Source organism: Salvelinus sp. IW2-2015, linkage group LG7, assembly GCF_002910315.2.
Source record: "Salvelinus sp. IW2-2015 linkage group LG7, ASM291031v2, whole genome shotgun sequence".
In the NCBI taxonomy this organism is placed as follows: domain Eukaryota; kingdom Metazoa; phylum Chordata; class Actinopteri; order Salmoniformes; family Salmonidae; genus Salvelinus; species Salvelinus sp. IW2-2015.
Genome location: NC_036847.1, coordinates 6,540,980 through 6,563,135, shown reverse-complemented (window position 1 = coordinate 6,563,135; position 22,156 = coordinate 6,540,980). Strand labels below are relative to the sequence as shown.

The 22,156-nt window shown below is 43.8% G+C and overlaps 1 protein-coding gene across 4 annotated transcripts; it reads left to right on the top strand.

Moving 5' to 3' along the window:
* Positions 1-1,135: 1,135 nt before the first annotated feature.
* Positions 1,136-12,832, top strand: impdh2 (IMP (inosine 5'-monophosphate) dehydrogenase 2). Of its 4 annotated transcripts, none has more exons than XM_023990784.2 (15): positions 1,136-1,584; positions 3,088-3,136; positions 3,438-3,539; positions 4,166-4,240; positions 4,733-4,939; positions 5,094-5,181; positions 5,312-5,511; positions 5,970-6,060; positions 6,250-6,345; positions 7,028-7,099; positions 10,674-10,817; positions 11,402-11,546; positions 11,849-11,992; positions 12,119-12,202; positions 12,514-12,832. In XM_023990784.2, the coding sequence occupies exons 1-15, from the start codon at positions 1,487-1,489 to the stop codon at positions 12,533-12,535; spliced, it is 1,617 nt and encodes a 538-aa protein (XP_023846552.1). In that variant the 5' UTR covers positions 1,136-1,486; the 3' UTR covers positions 12,536-12,832. The 4 variants fall into 4 exon arrangements, with proteins under 4 accessions (XP_023846552.1, XP_023846553.1, XP_023846554.1 ...); XM_023990786.2 differs by having other exon boundaries at positions 1,170-1,248; XM_023990787.3 differs by having other exon boundaries at positions 1,468-1,584; positions 3,088-3,366.
* The last annotated feature ends 9,324 nt before the right edge of the window (positions 12,833-22,156 follow it).

Below are 22,156 nucleotides of genomic sequence, written 5' to 3'. Positions count from 1 at the left end.
GCCCAATTATAGGCAGCATGGTGTGCCAAGCTATATTAATAACAGCTGTAATGCTGTCGCTCCTTTTATGTGTGCCACTTTACTAGTGGGCGGTCCAAAGACTTAAATAGGGGATGACAGAAATCAACACCTGCAAGATTTTTCCAGCATAGGGAAGAGTTAGTACCTGTCCCGGAAATGACGAGTGACTTTATGGCAGCAGCATATCACCTTGCATCCCACTGCTGGTTTACCTTGGAAGCAGAGTTGGTCCCTGGATGGGAGACCAGAAGCTGCTGGAAGTGGTGGAGATCCAGTAGGAGGCACTCTCCTCTGGTTAAGTAAAAAGAAACAAGGCAGTGATTGGGGACATTGCCCTGTGTTGGGTGCTGTCTTTCTGATGGAATGTTAAATGGGTATACTGACTGGTCACTAAAGATCCCATGCCACTTATCCTAAGAGTATGGGTGTCAACTCTGGTGTCCTGGCTAAATTCCCATTCTGGCCTTCAAACCGTCATGGCCTCAATCTTCCAACTGGGTCATTAATCTCCCCTGTCATTTTTCTCTCGGTCATTGCCGAAAATGAGTGTTCTCAGTCAACTTACCTGTTAAAATAAAGGTTGTCACTCCACCCACCTGCTGGTTTCAATCAGCAATAACACGAAGGACTTTCAAGACGATCAGAAACGAATAGGCCACAACAGCCTCAACCACTCTCATAAGATAGAGTAACACAACACAGGTTCATCTCCTAACTGGCCAGCAGCATAAACCACAGATCACGTTCTTCACTGTAAAACCTACAAACATCAAAACTGGTCGGACCTGACCAACTTACGGGCCCAAAAGGGTAGAGCTGACCTTCCTCAAATATGAACATGGAATGAGCCATGGCAAAATGTGTAGAATAGCAGGAATTTTGCTTATAAACTGCAAGTTGCATGCAGCTCTCAGGAACTTGATTTGCTCACGAAAACAAATACACATTATAGGGGGTCCTAACCCAAGGGCTCATAATATTTTGGGGTCCCTGACATTAAAAAGTTCGAAAACCCTTGAACCAGAGCGCAGAATCTAGAACATCTCCATAGTATCCATCCCACTCCAGCGCGGTAGATGGCGGTAATGCACCTAATATTGGTTTCACACCGCCATAAAACCCCGAAGAAGAAAAAGGTTGTCAGACGAAAACGTGTGGGACCAGAGGTATCTCCAGACAGGACAGGAGCTTGATAACGTTGAAGGCCGAAGATTAGAGGGCAGTTCGGTAAATGTTCTACAGTCGTGAATGCATTACATGTCATTTTTATAACCAGGAAAGGGTCTTCTTGACAAGAGACAGAGCGCACGGTCGCACCACGCCACAGCTGACTGACAGATCGCCGATCGTAACTGACGTTCGGAGTGGAGCGAAGAAACGAAGAAAGTTATCGGTCTCTTGGGCCGTTGTCTGTTTAGCACCAACGTGACTAATAAAACACTAACGTAGATACATAAATTGTATAATGGCGGACTACCTGATCAGTGGACAGACTGGTTACGTGCCCGATGATGGACTCTGCGGGCAGCAACTCTTCAACTGCGGGGACGGCCTTACCTACAAGTAATTATTGACGTTTGGCAGTCACATGGCTGCTTGTTGAAATCCATCGCAATTCGCTTTAGTTAACTTGGATAACCTTTGTAGCTAGCTAGTAACAAGCCGTATATTTCGTCGTTGACAAATTAGCTACACTATTATTTGTGCAAGCAGGGGCTTTGGGTGCTTTGAGTCATTGCATTAAATGCAATTATTTCTACATGGCCATGAGTCTACCGACTCAGGTTTCCCGGCTCAACTCAGGCTTTCAAATGACAGCGAGTTAAGTAACAATTTTATTTTGGGGATCGACTCAAATCGACCAAAAATAATATCTGAAAGAAGTATATGCATATGAGGTTCTGGATAGGCCTGGCTATCTTCAGCTATGCAAGCCTGTGATTTGAACGTTCCTCTATCATCCAGAGGGTGTATTCATGAATAATAAGCCTACTTTCAGTGTCTGTTATGAAACATACACACACGACAATAACTCGTGTTTGCAGTCGGTAGACTAGTTTTCCAGCAGTTGAATTAGGAATACCAGGCATGACATTCCTTGTGACGATGTAGCTAATTATGACAACCCGAAGGCACCTCCATGTCAAGATATTATAGAATATGACTGTATTGGCATGACCAATAAGTAGTTGTTAGGCAGAAGTATAGTTAATTTGCCACAGTACCTCATCCAAGGAGAGTTTATACACGTCTTTGGCCTCATCTCTTGTCTACTCTTCAGTGAAGTTACCATCATATCTCATTCTGCGCATTCCATGCTTAATATAGGCCAAGTAGTCTCCTCCTAGAAACATGGGCCTACTTAGTACTGGTATACTTCAAAGTGAAGGCGCTTGTGCAACCGGCTGTTTCAAAATCTCAACCAGTTAGTACCAGACAGACGGTGTGCTTGGAAACATATGATTGTAATAATATATGCCATTTAGCAGACTATTTTATCCAAAGTGACTTAGTCATACTTGCATCACTTCTCGGGACCTTCAGGAACGTGTTGACAGTCAGCGCTAACGTGTAACAACACAGGACACGGTTTGCCTGCTCGTCACATGCATCAGATATCAGTTAGTCCCACGTCAAGTTCCGGATAGCTCAAATTGCTCAGATAATCAAACGCTGAACTTTTGCAGTCCCACTCAAGTGCTGTCGAAAGATATCGTAGAATTTGATATGCCCACTGTCAGTGAATTTTTTAAATAATAATAATAATAATAATAAAAAAATAATAACAATTGGAAAGAAAATTACTTTATTAACCAGCTGAAGAAGGAAATTCACATTTGGCCGCCCCACGTGTGATATTGTAACACCTTACTGTACATTCTGAGACACAAATGTGTGAAATTGCATATGTGTGTGAGAATCATTGTTAGATTGTATGCAGCATGTGAAGCCTGTCCCTTCTCTCTCTCTCTTTCTCTTTCTCTTTCTCTTTCTCTTTCTCTTTCTCTTTCTCTTTCTCTTTCTCTTTCTCTTTCTCTTTCTCTCTTTCTCTTTTCTCTCTCACAGTGACTTCCTGATTCTCCCAGGGTACATTGACTTCACATCGGAACAGGTGGTGAGTGGAACCATTAGGGCTTCTGACCCTCCATGACCTGGTGTCATATTCATTAGTGCACGCCATAGCAAAACATTTTGCAATGTTTCTTATTGGATAAGTTCAGGTCGTCCCTTTTCAGTCCGTTTTCTTCCGTTTGTTGCCTAGTGAATACGACCGAAGATTCCATTTAAGATTACAAGGAAGACCTTCCCATTGTAATCTTGATTGGCAACCGAGCGCCGTGAAAGGTGTGTTTGTGTCTACGACAGGTGTTCGTTACAAGTAGTAACTTGTAGTAACTGGTTTGTGTCCTCTGCAGGATTTGACTTCAGCCCTGACGAAGCAGATCACCATGAAAACGCCTTTTGTATCCTCCCCCATGGACACCGTCACAGAGTCAGCGCTGGCCATTGCCATGGCAGTAAGTCTGCTGTAAACATACACACTTTAGCATGGTGACATAATGGAAGGTTATAGTTCAAAGTCGACTCAGCAAAACACGAAGTGAACAGCAGTGTTAGGCTAACTGTCGTTAAAAAAAAAAAAAACGAAGGTCGATAATCGTGACGACAAACTTCTTCTTAGTTGTTGGTATATTTACCAATTTATTAATAATTAATATAAAAAAACATTTTTGCTGTTTCAATCCGAATATAATATTATATTTTATCATAAAACAATAAACTCCTCCCCCCCCCCCCCTATAAAACAGCTGATAGCAGAAACATCAACAGCTATTGGAAAACAACCAGTACCTTCTCCCAGGGTATGTTGAAGTGACTACAACAGCTGCAATTATGTGTCACTTAAAATAGTAACCTAAGATGGTTGTTTTGTAAAGCCCTCCCTCCCCCCCAGAGGCAAACATTGCAGTGGAAACATCACATAGTCTTCACTGCAAAACAAATGCCAAGAATTCACTTGAAACTAGTTGTTCTGCATAAATCCTTACATTCTCTCTCACAAACACACACACACACACACACACACACACACACACAGACACACAAACTGGCAAGTAAACATGTTCTTCTAATCGTCTTACAGCTCACAGGGGGAATAGGCTTCATCCACCACAACTGCACTCCAGAGTTCCAGGCCAACGAGGTCCGCAAGGTCAAGGTGATGACCCCTACTACACGTTCTCTCTCTTTCACTCTTCATCTCCCTTCATATTTCTCTTCTTTTGTTTTGTTACATGTGTATTTTTGTGTGTGCGTGTCTCTGCTACTCATGTTATTGTCTGCTGTCTTTTGGTTTGGTCGTCCTGCCAACCTAGTTGGAACTGTTTCACTGTAGTGTTCCCGCTAGAACAGGAAGCAATCATTTTCTCTCTCTTCTCCTATTTCATTTTTCATCTATCGCTCATGCGCTCTGGTATGCTTTTTAAATACCCTGTAGATTTGCTGAGCCTAATAGATACCCTTACCCTCTCTCCTCTCTCCCCATGTCCCTCTTTCCCCTCCCCCACTTGTTCTTCCGCCTGCTACCCAATTCCTTTCTCTCGACTCCCTCCACTCTCTGCCCGCCGCTCCCCCCCATCCCTCAATCCCTGCTCCCTCTTTTCCCCCTCTTCTCCCGCCTCTTTCCTTTCCTGCCCTCTCTCTCTCCCAGCGGTACGAGCAGGGTTTTATCACAGACCCGGTGGTGATGAGTCCTACAGACCGCGTGGCAGACGTGTTCCAGGCCAAGGCACGCCACGGCTTCTGCGGCATCCCCATCACAGACAGCGGCCACATGGGCGGGCACCTCGTTGGCATCATCTCCTCGCGGGACATTGACTTCCTGAAGGAGGAGGAGCACATCCTGCCACTCAACGAGGTAGTTGTGGCTCAACGCGTATTACGGTGTTTACCCAGTTGGTATTTGTACATCCTGTATAATTGTGTTTAGTTGACTTCCCTGCCACTCTCTAACTCGCGTCTGAAGGTACATGCTAATCTTCTTTTGTTTTCTCCTTCCTTCACCACTACAGGTGATGACAAAGCTTGAGGACCTTGTCGTAGCTCCAGCTGGAGTGACACTGAAAGAGGCCAATGAGATCCTGCAGAGGAGTAAGAAAGGTGAGGAGGCGGGACCTGGGGAGAAGGTTCACCGTTAAAATAAAAAAATGAACGAGACTGTCATATAGCCTACGTCAACATGCCCCGTGTGTCCGAGAGGCCCCGTTCTAAATGCCATGTCTCTGTGTAGGTAAGCTGCCCATAGTGAACAAGGAGGGCTGCCTGGTGTCCATCATCGCCAGGACAGACCTGAAGAAGAACAGGGACTTCCCCCTGGCCTCTAAAGACTCACGCAAACAGCTGCTGTGTGGGGCAGCCATCGGGACGCACAACGACGACAAGTACAGACTGGACCTGCTGGTGCAGAGCGGCGTAGATGTGGTCGTACTAGTGGGTTCCTGGTTCTTCTACCGCGTCTACTTGTTATTCTCTTCATGGATACTTTCTCCATCTTTTTCTTCAGTCTGTTCTTTAAAGGGGCAGTCTGCTGTTCAAACAATAACAAGCGGACAACCCTGCCACTATTTTGGTAAAAAGCGGAGGGATGGCGTTGGAGAAATGTAACCTTTCTCAAGACGGAGCTATGGATACAAGGACTGACCATACATGATACCCAAATGATAGTTTTAACCATGTTTTGTGGCTAGACAGTGTTTGTTTACAATTGCAATGTTTACAAACAAAGGAGTACGATCATTAAGTATGACCAATGATGTGTATGGGTTACGATAGTTGAATAAGTTATATTATTCAAGAATCAATATGTGTGTGTATATATAATTAATTAAGTCTAAAGATCGCTGTAGCAATCACAGATTGCCCCTTTAATGTTGCTCTCGTTCATTCAGGACTCCTCTCAAGGGAACTCGATCTTCCAAATCAACATGATTAAGTACATCAAAGAGAAATACCCACAGCTTCAGGTCATTGGAGGCAATGGTGAGTGTTACACACAAATATATATATATATATACACACACACACACACACACACACACACACACACGCACACACACACACAGAAAGAGCGAGCAAGAAATGCTGCGTTCTCAGAACTGCCCTCATTTCATGATTGCACTGCACCTGCCTGTGACATTGTTGCGCTCTGTCTCCCCCTGTCTGTCTCAGTGGTAACTGCAGCCCAGGCCAAGAACCTGATCGACGCCGGGGTGGACGGCCTGCGAGTGGGCATGGGCAGTGGCTCCATCTGCATCACACAGGAAGGTGAGTCCGACCAATGGCAGACTGCCTAGCTCCCGCTCACCCGCAGCAGCTGTAACCCAATCGGGAGCCTCCAATCTGGCCACCTTTCCGCTAACGACTGAAATCGCCCTTTCGCCAACTGTAGAATTCTGTACAAAGGGTCCCATCCATAACAGGGTTCGTTCTAGGTTCTTTCCTTCTCCCTCACTGGCTGTAGAGAATGCTGAAGGGTTTTGCAGAATCAATTTGTGCTGCCATATTACATTCTAATACAGGCAATTTAACTGAATAAGAACACCTGTGGAGGACTGGAGTGTGGAACATCCTCAAACTTCAGCCAAACCGTTTCAGATCAAAACTCTGAAACCTGACAATAACAATGGACTTTATCACGGGGGCAGGTCCTTTAGAAATCACGCGCAACTCCCCCATCAATTGTCAGTCTTACCCTCTATTTTCTGTTTCTCTTTCACCTCATCCTCCCCTCTCTCAATCATGCTATTCTATCTCTATCTTTCATGATCTGTTTTCTTTTGGTTTCTTATTTTCGATCTATCTCTTCCTTTATCATCTCCTTGTCTCTGTATCCGTTTTGTTGTTTTCTTTTTGTTCCCCTCTCTTACCCACCACCTCCATTTCATGTTTCGTTGTGTGGACCTCTGCTCTATTGGTTTCACACGGCCTGTGATGTCTGTCTCTCTAGCGCCTCTCAGTGTTGCTCCTGGTATAAATCTCCACAGCCCCAAAACCCCAACTACTGTAACGGGATACTGCAGTAAGTCCCTCCCACCAGGCCCCCCTACCCTGCGCAGGGCATTTTCTCTCTAATTGGCTCCACTACCACACTCTGCCCGCCTACCCCCCGTCACAGCCTGTCTGCATTGGTTGGTTAACGGCTCTGCATCAGTAGAAGTAGTAGCTAAGCTGGCCTTGGTGTTTTGGGGGTTTTGGATGCTTGTCCTTTTGTCCTTGACTAATCTGTCAGCGTGACATCACACCGCCCCTTGTCTCGACATCCTCGTCATTTTAAAACTTACAGTACATTTGAAATCAAATAGAATGTTATTTGTCACATGGTTCGTAAACAACAGGTGCAGACTAACAGTGAAAGGCTTACTTGCGGGCCCTTCCCAACAACGCAGAAAAAGAAAATAGAGAAATAATTTTTAAGTTTAACACGTAATAATAAATATACAATGAGTAACAATAACTTGGCTATATACACGGGGTACCAGTACTGAGTCAATGTGCAGGGGTACGAGGTAATTGAGGTAGATATGCACATATAGTGTAACTAGGAATAAAGTGACCGATTTTAATAAACAGTAGCGGCAGCATATTTGAGTAGTCACCGTTACTGCAAAAAGGATCAATGTAGATGGTCCGGGTAACTATTTAACTAACTGTTTAGTAGTCTTACGGCTTGGGGGTAGAAGGTGGATGCATATGAGGAAGTGTATTTTAGTAGTGCGATTGACAGTTTGACGACATGGTGTCTGTCAGTTAGGCCGTTCACCTTCCCTCTGAAACAAGCTGAACCTGAACAGATTTCAATGTCTTTAGCAATACCAGTTACTACAGGTTGTTACTACATTTTCAGCATCTTTCAATTTCCTGTTAAAGGTCTTTCTCTGTTGAGAATCATTAACCTGTGTGTGTGTGTCCCATGGATTGGATTTAACCACATTTTCCCTGTCAGCTGGACATCAACATATGGTCATGTTTTCATATAGGAGTGGGGAGGGAGCCCTTAGCTCCAGATTAGACTGGCTGTTGTAACGCGTTAAGGAATCTACGTACAGTATGTCATTGCTTCTTACACCCCATTCACATGTAACAGTCATTGACTTAACAACACTGTAACTTATACTGTAAACCCGACCTGTAACTTAGGATTCACTATCTGTTTGTTCATAATAGTATTGTTCCTTTTGAGAGGGGATAAAGATGCATGTCTTCAAATGCTTTCTGGTAGTGCTGCTTTGCAATTTAATCAATTCGTATTCAGTATTTATGGTAATTATTTACTCAATTTCATTCCAGTCCCAGTTAGCTCATGGATATGCATATCAATCACAAAAAAAAAAGGTGAGCGCGAAGCTAAAATAATATTTTCCACTTTCTCAACTTCCTCCTTTTGATGTTGGCTTCAGACATAGTAATTAACTCATTTTAGAGTAAGAGTTCGTCAAAACGTTCTCGGCCGAACTGACGGCTGGTAACAGGATTCATTGAAACGTGGGCTCCCGAGTGGCGCAGCGGTCTAAGGCACTGCATATCAGTGCTAGAGGTGTCACTATAGTACCTGGTTCGAATCCCGGCTGTATCACATCCGGCCGTGATTGGGAGTCCCATAGGGCGGAGCATAATTGGCCCAGCGTCATTAGGGTTTGGCCGGGGTAGGCCGTCATTGTAAATAAGAATTGGTTCTTAACTGACTTGACTAGTTAAATAAAGGTTAAATGTAAAAAATACATAAAATTTTTAACTGTCACACAAAACGTTAAGGAGGAAAAGAGGCCAATCTGCTAATTCTCATATTTAGTGTTGAGGAAAAAAAGCCTGCATAATAATCAATCAATCTAGTGTATTTATTAAGCCCTTTTTACACAAGCCGATGTCACACAGTGCTATACAGAAACCCAGCCTAAAACCACAACCAGCAATCAATGCAGATGTAGAAGCACGGTGGCTAGGAAAAACTCCCTAGGAAGGCATGAACCTAGGAAGGAACCTAGAGGAGCCTGAGGGGTGGACAGTCCTCTTCTAGCTGTGCCAGGTGGAGATTATAACAGTACATGGCCAAGATGTTCAAACGTTCATAGATGACCAGCAGGGTCAAATAATAATAATAATAATCACAGTGGTTGTAGAGGGTGCAACAGGTCAGCACCTCAAGAGTAAATGTCAGTTGGCTTTTCACAGCCGATCATTCAGAGTTAGAGACAGAGAGTTAGAGACAGAGAGTTAGAGACAGAGAGTTAGAGACAGAGAGTTAGAGACCAGTGTTCCATAGCCGCAGGCAGAACAGTTGAAACTGGAGCAGCAGCAGGTGGACTGGGGACAGCAAGGAGTCATCAGGCCAGATAGTCCTGGGGCATGGTCCTAGGGCTCAGGTCCTCCGAGAGAAGAGAGAGTTAGAGGGAGCATACTTAAATTCACACAGGACACTGGATAAGACAGGAGAAATACTCCAGATATAACAGACTGACCCTAGCCCCCCGACACAAACTACTGCAGCATAAATACTGGAGGCTGAGACCGGAGGGGTCGGGAGACACTGTGGCCCCGTCCGACGATACCGGACAAGGCCAAACAGGCAGGATATAACCCCACCCACTTTGCCAAAGCACAGCCCCCACACCACTAGAGAGATATCTTCAACCACCAACTTACTACCCTGAGACAAGGCTGAGTATAGCCCACGAAGTTCTCCCCCACGGCACGAACCCCTCCTAGGGACGGCATGGAAGAGCACCAGTAAGCCAGTGACTCAGCCCCTGTAATAGGGATAGATGCAGAGAATCCCAGTGGAGAGAAGGGAACCGGCCAGGCAGAGACAGCAAGGGCGGTTCGTCGCTCCGGTGCCTTTCCGTTCACCTTCACACCCCTGGGCCAGACTACACACAATCAGAGGACCTACTGAAGAGATGCTTCCTGAAGAGATGCTTCCTGAAGAGATGCTTCCTGAAGAGATGCTTCCTGAAGAGATGCTTGTGCTTCCTGAATTCAAAACATATAAACTCAAACCCTTTCTAAGGCTTCCTCGGTTTCAGTTGTTTTTCTTTTCATTTTATGAATGTTATTTTCCCAAATAAACATCACGTTTCTCTAATGTAGCCTAATATTGTGTGTGTGTTTGGTGTACTACTTGTTGAATCATGTTTTGTGAATGGGAAATCCTATCTTACTAAATGCCAAAAGGTCTTTCCTGTCCCGTCAGCTTGCTGTGTAATCAGTTTCATAATGATTACGTTTATCAGGGAAAAACAGACGATAAAATCCAATTCATTATGAGATGATCCACTCAAGCAAGCCAAAACCATGTTTAATACACAGCAAATCAACAAAAATAAAATAATACTGATATGATTAATTCACTTGATAAACCAGGAAATTACAACATAAAATGGCAGGCGAGGACAGACTGTCTGCTGTGTGAGGATGCCTAATGTCTAGTCTGTCTCTGATGGGGGGCTACATATGAAGGGTTGGCTGGATATGCCCCACCATGACTTGTCAGCCTCAATTGAACCAAGTGACACAAAGTAGGCCTCAAGCAGTCATGAGCATTGTCACTACGTGTGTGTTCTTTGCTCACGCCTGTCCTCCTTCCCTTGTTGTCTCAGTGTTGGCGTGTGGGCGTCCCCAGGCCACCGCCGTGTACAAGGTGTCTGAGTACGCCCGTCGATTCGGGGTGCCAGTCATCGCCGATGGGGGCATCCAGACCGTGGGGCACATCGCCAAAGCCCTGGCACTTGGGGCATCTACAGGTGTGTCTCAGGCTCAATTCAAATACCCATACACACACCAACTCTCATTAGTCAATAATATAGCATTAGCCATTACACATAGCATTAGCCATTACACATAGCATTAGCCATTATGGCAGATAGCCAAGTGGTTAGAGCATTGAGCCAGTAACCGAAGGGTTGCTGGATCGAATCCCCGAGCTGACAAGGTAAAAATCTGTCGTTCTGCCCCTGAGCAAGGCAGTTAACCCACTGTTCCCCGGGCGCTGAAGACGTGGATGTCGATTAAGGCAGCCCCCCGCACCTCTGATTCAGAGGGCTTGGGTTAAATGCGGAAGACACATTTCAGTTGAATGCTTTTCAGTTGTACAACTGACTAGATATCCCCCTTTCCCTTACACATAGCATTAGCCACAATTAGCATTAGCCGTTACACATAGCATTAGCCACAATTAGCATTAGCCGTTACACATAGCATTAACCATTACTTTTAGCACTTACAGGCTCACATTTAGAGACTGATATAATAATGTACTAACACAAAAAAATCCATCTCAAAGCATGGAAGGTACATTCTCTCATCTCTCCTCCCCTTGTCTCGCCAGTGATGATGGGCTCTCTCCTGGCTGCCACCAGCGAGGCTCCAGGTGAATACTTCTTCTCTGACGGCATCAGGCTGAAGAAATACCGAGGCATGGGCTCATTGGATGCCATGGACAAGAACCTGGGCTCCCAGACCAGATACTTCAGGTACGGAGTCATAGTTATACTAATGCACTAGTAATACAAATCTTTATTTTCCCTAAGATTGTATTCATTAGGCACCAAACGAAATAAAACAGACAAACAGGGAGGCACTACCTGAACTTGTCCAATAAGAAGCGCTTGTTGCTTCCCTTTGCAACATGTTTCGCTACGGTGTGCGCTAATCAATTGCTACGACCCAGGGGCAACTAGCTCTGCAGCAGGCAGTCACTCAAAAGACAAATAACACATAGCTGACCCGTCCTCTTTCTCTCTCTCTACCCGTTTCCTCCTCCGTCTTTCTGCAGTGAGTGTGACAAGATCAAGGTGGCTCAGGGTGTGTCGGGGGCGGTCCAGGATAAGGGCTCTATCCATAAGTTTATTCCCTACCTGCTGGCTGGGATCCAACACTCCTGTCAAGACATCGGATCCAAGAGCCTCACCCAGCTCAGGTACACGTACACACACACGCGCACACACACACGTCTGAATGTTTGTCAAAGTGCACCTACTTTGATACCGGCACGTGTGTGTGAGCTCGGTGGCTCCGTGTAACACTATTTGTCTTCCCCGTGCAGAGCCATGATGTATTCTGGGGATCTGAAGTTTGAGAGGAGGACGACATCGGCCCAGATGGAGGGAGGAGTCCACAGCCTGCACAGGTACTTAATGATGTGATCTAACTAGGCAGTGTTGACGAGCCTACGGTGCTGTCACAGAAGCTAACATTGCAATATATTCTTTGCTTGGTGAGCGGATTTTCTTAAGATCTCAGTTTCACATACCGCCTGCAAGCTCCTAGATTTAAAATGGTTCCCCTTTCCAAACAAATCTCACTTCAACCTGTTTATAGGTCTTTCCGATCTCAGCATGATTCAACATGTTGGTAATTCGTTACCAGGTCATTAATCTGTTAAACCTGCTCTCTTTTTCTCCCTGTCTTTTTCTCCCTGACTGTCTTTTCTCCCTGCAGTTATGAGAAGTGCCTGTTCTAAAGGCGAGAACAACAGTAGTGGGCTGCAGACTTGTGTTCCTCAAGCGTACGCACATGAAAGCACACCCAACTACTTGACAACCCCCCTCACACACACACTAACACAAATGTCAATTATGCCTAAACCATCAGTCTTCCCCATCTGTTGTTCCCTATCTATGCTGAGGGAGAGCAGAGCATGTCTGTCTTGTCTATCCGTCAGTATTGTGATGGAGTGTTTTGGTGTTGTCAGATGCCTTCCATGTCCTATTGACGTGAATAAAGGTGAATAAGTCAAATAAAATGTTTTTTTTCCACACGTTTTTTTGTTATTGTGGTCATTTGAATGGTCGTGTATCATGTGTAGAGATACAGACCTGGTTTGAAATATATGGGTATTTGTAATTTAAAAAATAAATAACAATTCTGTGTCTTTTAGTATTTTCAAATAAAATGTCAGAAATGAAATTCTTCAATTTTGATAATGTTCTATAAATATCCTACTATTTGAAACTATTTTCCAAATACATTATTTCAAGTACTTGTAGAACCAAACAGACCTGGGTTCAAATGCATGGGAGTATTTCTATTTATAAATGCACTTCTGTGTATATTTGAATCCATGCCAATACCTTCCAAGTGTATTTAAACATTCCAATATCAACTACATGTATTTTCAAAGAAAAATACATACAAATAATTACTTTGAAATGTCTTTGAACTCGGGTCTAATGGGAAATGCCATCTAAGTTGTATGGAGTAAGGTGAGAGTTGGGGATGGAAAACCTCTTAATTTAACAGATACAATATAATATGTAGTGTAAATAAATAGTGTTGTATTTCATTCTGTGATTTAGAGTTTATAACCTACCTGTCTGATAGACACACAGAACCATGATCCTCTTTTGGAGAGGACAATGAGGTCTCTGGGGGGGGGGGGGGATCAGGTATACCTCCAAATCCACCGGACTTTCCAGGCCACGCACCAGTGGACACACACCTGCCCCACACATGCACACCTGTCCCACCGATCAGACAGACTGGTGTCTTCAATTAGCAACTCCACAAGGCTGAAGAAGGGATTCATCCAACTTACTTTAACCTTGACTACTGTAACAGCTATTTGTATTGTATCGGTTGAAAAAGTAATATAGTTTACAGTACCAGTCAAAGGTTTGGACACAGCTACTCATTCCAGGCTTTTTCTTTATTACTACTATTTTCTACATTGTAGAATAATAGTGAAGACATCAAAACTATGAAATAACACATGGAATCATGTAGTAACCAAAAAAGTGTTAAACAAATCAAAATATATTTTATATTTGAGATTCTTCAAAGTAGCCACCCTTTGCCTTGATGAAAGCTTTGCACGCTATTGGCATTCTCTCAACCAGCTTCATGAGGTAGTCATCTGGAATGTATTTCAATTAACAGGTGGCCTTGTTAAAAGTTCATTTGTGGAATTTCTTTCCTTCTTAATGCGTATACAGAAGACAGCCCTATTTGGTAAAAGACCAAGTCCATATTATGGCAAGAACAGCTCAAATAAGCAAAAGGAAACGACAGTCCATCATTACTTTAAGACATGAAGGTCAGTCAATATGGAACATATCAAGAACTTTGAATGTTTCTTCAAGTGCAGTCGCAAAAACTATCAAGCGCTATGATGAAAATGGTCCTCATGAGGACCGCCACAGGAAAGGAAGACCCAGAGTTACCTCTGCGGCAGAGAATAAGTTCATTAGAGTTACCAGCCTCAGAAATTGCAGCCCAAATAAATGCTTCTCTGAGTTCAAGTAACAGACACATCTCAACATCTACTGTTCAGAGGAGACTCCGTGAATCAGGCCTTCATGGTCAAATTGCTGAAAAGAAACCACTACTATAGGACACAAATAAGAAGAGACTTGCTTGGGCCAAGAAAGATGAACAATGAACATTAGACCGGTGGAAATCTGTCCTTTGGTCTGATGAGTCCAAATTTGAGATTTGGACTCAACCACTGTGTCTTTGTGAGACGCAGAGTAGGTGAACGGATGATCTCCACATGTGTGGTTCCCACCATGAAGCATGGAGGAGGAGGTGTGATGGTGTGGGGGTGCTTTGCTGGTGACAGTGTGATTTATTTCGAATTCAAGGCACACTTAACCAGTATGGCTACCACAGCATTCTGCAGCGATATGCAATCCCATCTGGTTTGCACTTTGTTTTTCAACAGGACAATGACCCAACACACCTCCAGGCTGTGTACATGCTATTTGAACAAGAAGGATAGTGATGGAGTGCTGCATCAGATGACCTGGCCTCCCCAATCACCCGACCTCAACCCAATTGAGATGGTTTGGGATGAGTTGGACCTGCAGAGTGAAGGAAAAGCAGCCAACAATTGCTCAGCATATGTGGGAACTCCTTCGAGACTGTTGGAAAAGCATTCCAGGAGAAGCTGGTTGAGAGGATGCCAAGAGTGGGCAAAGCTGTCATCAAGGCAAATGGCGGCTGCTTTGAATAATCAAAAATATATTTTGATTAGTTTAACCCTTTTTTGGTTACTACATGATTCCATATGTGGGCATATGGGCTGTATCACTGCCTGGTACGGCAACTGCTCCCCCCATAACCGTAAGGCTCTCCAGAGGGTAGTGAGGTCTGCACAACACATCACCGGGGGCAAACTACCTGTCCTCCAGGACACATACACCACCCGATGTCACAGGAAGGCCAAAAAGATCATCAAGGACAACAACCACCCGAGCCACTGCCTGTTCACCCCGCTATCATCCAGAAGGCAAGTCCAGCTACAGGGTGTGCCATCAAAGCAGGACCGAGAGATGAAAAACAAGCTTCTATCTCAAGGCCATCAGACTGTTAAACAGCCATCACTAACATTGAGTGGCTGCTGCCAACATACTGACTCAACTCCAGCCACTGGAAAAATGTATGTAATAAATGTAGCACTAGCCACTTTAAACAATGCCACTTCATATAATGTTTACATACCCTACATTACTCATCTCATATGTATATACTGTACTCTATACATCTACTGCATCTTTGCCATCTTGATGTAATGTTATCACTAGCCACTTTAAACAATGCCACTTTTAAATGTTTACATACCCTATATTACTCATCTCATATGTATATACTGTACTCTATACCATCTACTGCATCTTGCCATCTTGATGTAATGTATCACTAGCCACTTGATATAATGTTTACATACCCTACATTACTCATCTCATATGTATATACTGTACTCTATACCATCCACTGCATCTTGCCTATGCCGTTCTATACCATCACTCATTCATATATTTTTTCATGTATATATTCTTATTCATTCCTTTACACTTGTGTGTGTATAAGGTAATTGTTGTGAAATTGTTAGGTTAGATTACTCGTTGGATATTACTGCATTGTCGGAACTAGAAGCACAAGCATTTCGCTACACTCGCATTAACATCTGCTAACCATGTGTATGTGACAAATACGATTTGATTTGATTTGATTTCTGGTGTTATTTCATAGTTTTGATGTCTTCACTATTATTATAGAATGTAGAAAATAGTAAAAATAAAGAAAAACACTTGAATGAGTAGGTGTGTCCAAACTTTTGACTGGTACTGTATATCAACTGTAAAAATCAGTTGAACGTGGCAGGAGGTAGTGGTACAGTAGTAAAGCAATCAGAGATTGTAAGTGTTGTTGTGACAGCAAAAGGGGGAGGGACGGAGCGAAGGAGGAGTTATGGTCAGTTGTTCTGCAGAAGTGAAAGTGAAATCGAGTCTTTGTGTATTTAGGAGGAAGTGAAGACTCATAAATAGAGGAGTGCAGACAGCAGGGTGACAGCCGAGTTGGAGCAAGCTGATGGCAACCCGAGCAAAGCATATACGGTAACTTTCTTTTCAGAAAAGGGGGACTCGTCATGTCATTTTATGGGGGGGCTGTACTTTGTTTCCATTCATTTAACCATCTGTTTTTGTCCTCATTCACCTCATTCAACCCTTTCTCACTATATATGTAGCTTACCTTCAAAATACCCCTCTCGGGAGTTCTCTTGTTTTGAGTTACCGTTTTTCTGTTCCTTTCTGTTTGCGTTCTCTTCTTCTAATGATCAGATGAACACTAGCTTTCCCCTCAAACCTGAGGAGTAGGTGACTTCAATTAATAAGTGAAAGTATGCCTCTGATGATTCATTAATAGGCTTTCTGCCCTCTCTTTTTCTCTCTCTCTCCCCCTCTCGCTCTCTCTCTCTCTCTCCCTCTGTCTCTCTCTCACTCTCTGTCTGTCCCTTTTAACTATTCTCTGGGTGTCTTCCAGTAAATTTGTAGCAGAGCCTATGTGAGATTTAAAGTAAAATGACGGAAGAAATAAAGTTCCACAGCCAACCGATCTTTTCCTTATATCTCCCATAAACCTTTGCTTTTATAACTCTCTTCATCTGCTCCTCCTTCAATGGACTGTGACCTCCTGTGCCGTCTGTCTCTCTCTCTCTATATATATATTTATAGCTCTCTCTTCCTCTATCTCTTTCTCTTCCTCTATCTCTGGCTCTTTATCTCTCTCTCTCTCTCTCTCTCTCTCTCTCTCTCTCCAGACATAGTTTTTTCAAGATGTGAATGGAACAGGATAGACCAATTTCTTTTCTCCACCCCAAGAAATTGTGAAATGGGAACGGGATCCTCAAATAGTGACGTTGGCGGGTAGGATGGTAACGGAACCCATAATGCAGCTGTGTCTATGAACAGCACCTGGATGTGGGTTCCGTCTCCATCCCGTTTTGCAATATCCAACAATCTGACTGTTTCTAGTGCTGTCAGAGGGAGAACAATACTTCATGGTGTACTTGACTCAGTGAGTGTCTTTCAGCGTGGTGTGGCTTAAGTTGACACTTCAAGAACTAACAGGTGATGTTCTTCAATGACACGTTTTCTCCCGGATTGCCAAACACACTATAAGGCACCGGGAATTTCGTGTCAGCAAAGAATGGCACCAGCTTCTATCTAGGACTTGAGCAGCTTGGTGCTATTTATTTTTGATAATGTTGTATATACAGTGTAGTTTGTAAATTGATTCATCGTCAGAGAGTGTTTCTGCATTGTCGCCCTGTTCTTGTGTCCTAAATTCAAAATGGATTTTATTAACAGAATCAACTTTTTACATTGTCTGGGAACACTGCTAAATAAAATGTCCATGGATATGTTTGTGCCGTCAGTTTACATTACACGGACCGTTTACATTGCGGTTAGTTTACATTTGCAGTTACCGAATCAAATCTTATTGGTCACATGCCCCGAATATAACATTTGTAGACTTTACAGTGAAATGCTTAATTACGAGCCCATTCCCAAACAGTGCAGAGTTAAAAAGTAATACAAATACTCCCCCCCAAAAAATAAGGAAATAGTAACACAATAAATACAATAACGAGGCTTTATACAGGGAGTACCAGTACCCAGTCAATGTGCAGGGGTAGAAGGTAATTAAGGTAATACAGTATGTACATGTAGGTAGGGGTAACAGTGACTAGGCAAACAGGATATATATTAAACAGAGTAGCAGCAGCGTATGTAAAGTGTGTCTATGTGTGAGTGTTATGTGTTGCGTCAATATGCATGTGTGTGTGTGTTGGAGTGTGAGTGTAGTATATGTGAGTGTGTGGGTAGGGTCTAGTGAGTGTGCATGGAGCCAGTACAAGGGAGTCAGTGCCAAACAATTAAGATATATAAATAATAAAGGGCATCAATGTAAATAGTCCGGGTAACCATTTGATGAACTGTCCAGCAGTCTTATGGCTTGGGTGTAGAAGCTGTTCAGGAGCCTTTAGGACCTAGACTTGGTGCTCCGGTACCGCTTTCCGTGCAGTAGCAGAAAGAACAGTCTATGACTTTGGTGGCTGGTGTCTTTGTCAATTTCTCTGGCCTCCCTCGGTCACTGCATGCTATAGAGGTCCTGGATGGCAAGGAGTTCAGCCCCGGTGATTTTGTATTTGTATTTATTAAGGATCCCCATTAGCTGAGCAGCTACTCTTCCTGGGGTCCAGCAACATTAAGGCAGTTATATACAATTTAAAATATTACATGACATTTCATTTCATAACCCTTTACCCAATACATTTAGTGTGTTCCCTCAGGCCAATACTGCACTATCACATATTTACAATAAAACATCCACGTGTGTGTAGAGTGCGTGTCTTTTCATGTGTATGTGTGTTTGTGCCTGTGTGTGTCTCTCCTCACAGTCCTTGCTGTTCCATAAGGTGAATTTTTATCTGTTTTTTAAAATTTGATTCTACTCCTTGCTTCAGTTACTTGATGTGGAATAGAGTTCCATGTAGTCATGGCTCTTACTTTTTTCAATCTTTACTAATAACTTTACTAATAAAGTTTTGTCGCACCTGGACTACTGTTCAGGTGTGACAGGTGTGGCAATTGGCTCAGAACAGGGCAGCACGGCTGGCCCTTAAATGTACACGGTGAGCTAACATTAATAATATGCAGGTAAATCTCTCATTGCTTAAAGTGGAGGAGCGATTGACTTCTGTTTAAACTACTAGCACACCAGCTCAGACACCCATTCATACCCCCACAAGACATGCCACAAGAGGTCTCTTCACAGTCCCCAAGTTGGCTCTATGCAGTAACAGACTATGGAAGGCGCACGGTACTGCATAGAGCCAACTTGGGGACTGTGAAGAGACCTGTGAAGATTGAAAAAAGTAAGGGGCCTGTACTGGGTCGTACGCACTACCCTCTGTAGCCTCTGTTGCGCCTTGAGTTCGAATGCTGAGCAGTTGACATACCAAGCGGTGATGCAGCCAGTCAAGATGCTCTCAATGGTGCAGCTGTATACATTTTTGAGGATCTGAGGGCCCATGCCAAATCTTTTCAGCATCCTGAGGGGGAAGAGGCGTTGTTCGTGCCCTCTTCACGACTGAGCTGGTGTGTTTAGACCATGATACATGTATGTCGTTAGTGAAGCGGACACCGAGGAACTTGAAGGTCTCGACCCGCATAGCAGGCATAGTCAACTTCTAATTCTACTTAGTTCGACTACGCTGAGACTTCGTGAACATCTGTAGGCTACTGCTCAAATTAGCCTGACTGTAGGCCTGTTGGCTAATGAGCCTGAACCAGCCCTGTGTTCCTAGTCCGGCAACCTTCATATATACAGTCCTTTTCTGGCACCCACCATGAGAACAGAATGATTTATTATGACCAGTTGAGTTTCTATACCAAAAAGGCTTTCTATGGCATAGTGAGAATTCATTCAGATAGAGCTCTGAAAGAGATCATGACATTATTGAAAAAGTAGGAAAGGCATTTAATAAACTGTCATGGCAATGTTGTTATACCATCTACCAAGTTCACCACTTACTTCTTAAACACTGGACATAGCACCTTTTCAACATGAGAACAATGTTTTGTCATTGACTACACTTAGATGCAACAACTAGAACTTCTAGCACCTATATATTGAGGGAAGAGTTAATTGAGAGCTGCACATGTTTTATTTTATGTATAATTTTATGTCCTGCTTTGTATGTACTACCAACATGAGTTTCCAATGGTATCTAAGGCTTAGAAAGAGAGCTACGTTCCTCCCAGACCAAGGCATTCAGCTCCATGTGCCTTTTGGTCACTGGACGGGGCTCCAAGAAAACGGTTCGAGCCAACACGACTCCTGGTTTTCACAAGAGCACCACTCTGCGTGAACGTCTTGCACGATACCAGGGTAAACGTCCTGATCATACTCCGCGGTGTGGAGGGTCACCTGCTTGTGAGAATCACCAAAGTGAACTGCCTGGATTTCACTGGTGTATTTACACAGGTAAAGGAAGATGGCGCCGGAAGAAATGGCAGCCGTTTTACAGGCGCCTAAACAATTCTGCTATTATGTGTTTGTTTTTGTACATATTGTTTCTGCCACCGTATCTTACGGCAAAAAAAGAGCTTCTGGATATCAGGACAGCGATCACTCACCTTGGATTAGACTAAGATTTTTTCTTCAACAATCAGGATGCACAGGATGTACTTCAGATACACGACAAGGCCAACATCCTCGTCATTGGCAGGAGAAAGAGACGCAGGTATAGAGGACACTCCGCTGACGGCGAGTGGGAAATCTGCCTAAACCATCAATATTACTTACCAACGTACAATCATTGGACAATAAATTAGACGAGGTACGATCACGAATATCCTACCAACGGGACATCAAAAACTGTAATATCTTATGTTTCACCGAATCTTGGCTGAATGACGTCATGAATAACATTCAGCTGGCGTGATATACGCTGCACTGTTTGCTTATAGATAGAACAGAACACTCCAGTAAAGGGGGGGGGGGGGTCTGTGTATGTTTGTAAACAACAGCTGGTGCACGAAATAGAGTATAGAGTAGAGAAATAGAGTAGAGTATCTCATGATAAGCTGTAGACTACACTATTTACCAAGAGAGTTTTCATCTATATTTTTTGTAGCTATTTATTTACCACCACAGACAGATGCTAGCACTAAGACCGCACTCAGTCAGCTGTATAAGGAAATAAGCAAACAGGAAAACGCCCACCCAGGGGCGGCACTCCTAGTGGCCGGGGACTTTAATGCAAGAAAACTGAAATCAGTCTTACCTAATTTCTATCAGCATGTTAAATGTGCAACCAGAGGGGGAAAAAACTCTAGACCACCTTTACACCACACACAGAGATGCATACAAAGCTCTCCCTCGCCGCCCATTTGGCAAATCTGACCATAATTCCATCCTCCTGATTCCTGCTTACAAGCAAAAATTAAAGCAGGAAGCACCAGTGACTAGATCAATAAAAAAGTGGTCAGATGACGCAGATGCTAAGCTACAGGACTGTTTTGATAGCACAGACTGGAATATGTTCCGGAAGTCCTCCGATGGCATTGAGGAGTACACCACATCAGTCACTGGCTTCATCAATAAGTGCATCGATGACGTCGTCCCCACAGTGTCTGTACATACATACCCCAACCAGAAACCATGGATTACAGGCAACATCCGCACTGAGCTAAAGGGTAAAGCTGCCGCCTTCAAGGAGAGGGACTCTAATCCGGACGCTTATAAGAAATTCCGCTACTCCCTCAGACGAACCATCAAACAGGCAAAGCGCCAATACAGGACTAAGATTTAATTGTACTACATCGGCTCCGATGCTCGTCAGATGTGGCAGGACCTGCAAACAATTACAGACTACAAAGGGAAGAACAGCCGCAAGCTGCCCAGTTACATGAGCCTACCAGATGAGCTAAATCACTTCTATGCTCGCTTTGAGGCAAGCAATACTGAGGCATGCATGAAAGCATCAGCTGTTCTGGACGACTATGGGATCACTCTCTCCGTAGCCGATGTGTGTAAGACCTTTAAACAGGTCAACATTCACAAGGCCGCTGGGCCAGACGGATTACAAGGACGGGTGCTCTGGGCATGTGCTGACCAACTGGCAGGTGTCTTCACTGACATTTTAAACATGTCCCTGATTGAGTCTGTACTACCAACATGTTTCAAGCAGACCACCATAGTCCCTGTGCCCAAGAATACTAAGGTAACCTGCCTAAATGAATACAGACCCGTAGCACTCACGTCCGTAGCCATGAAGTGCTTTGAAAGGCTG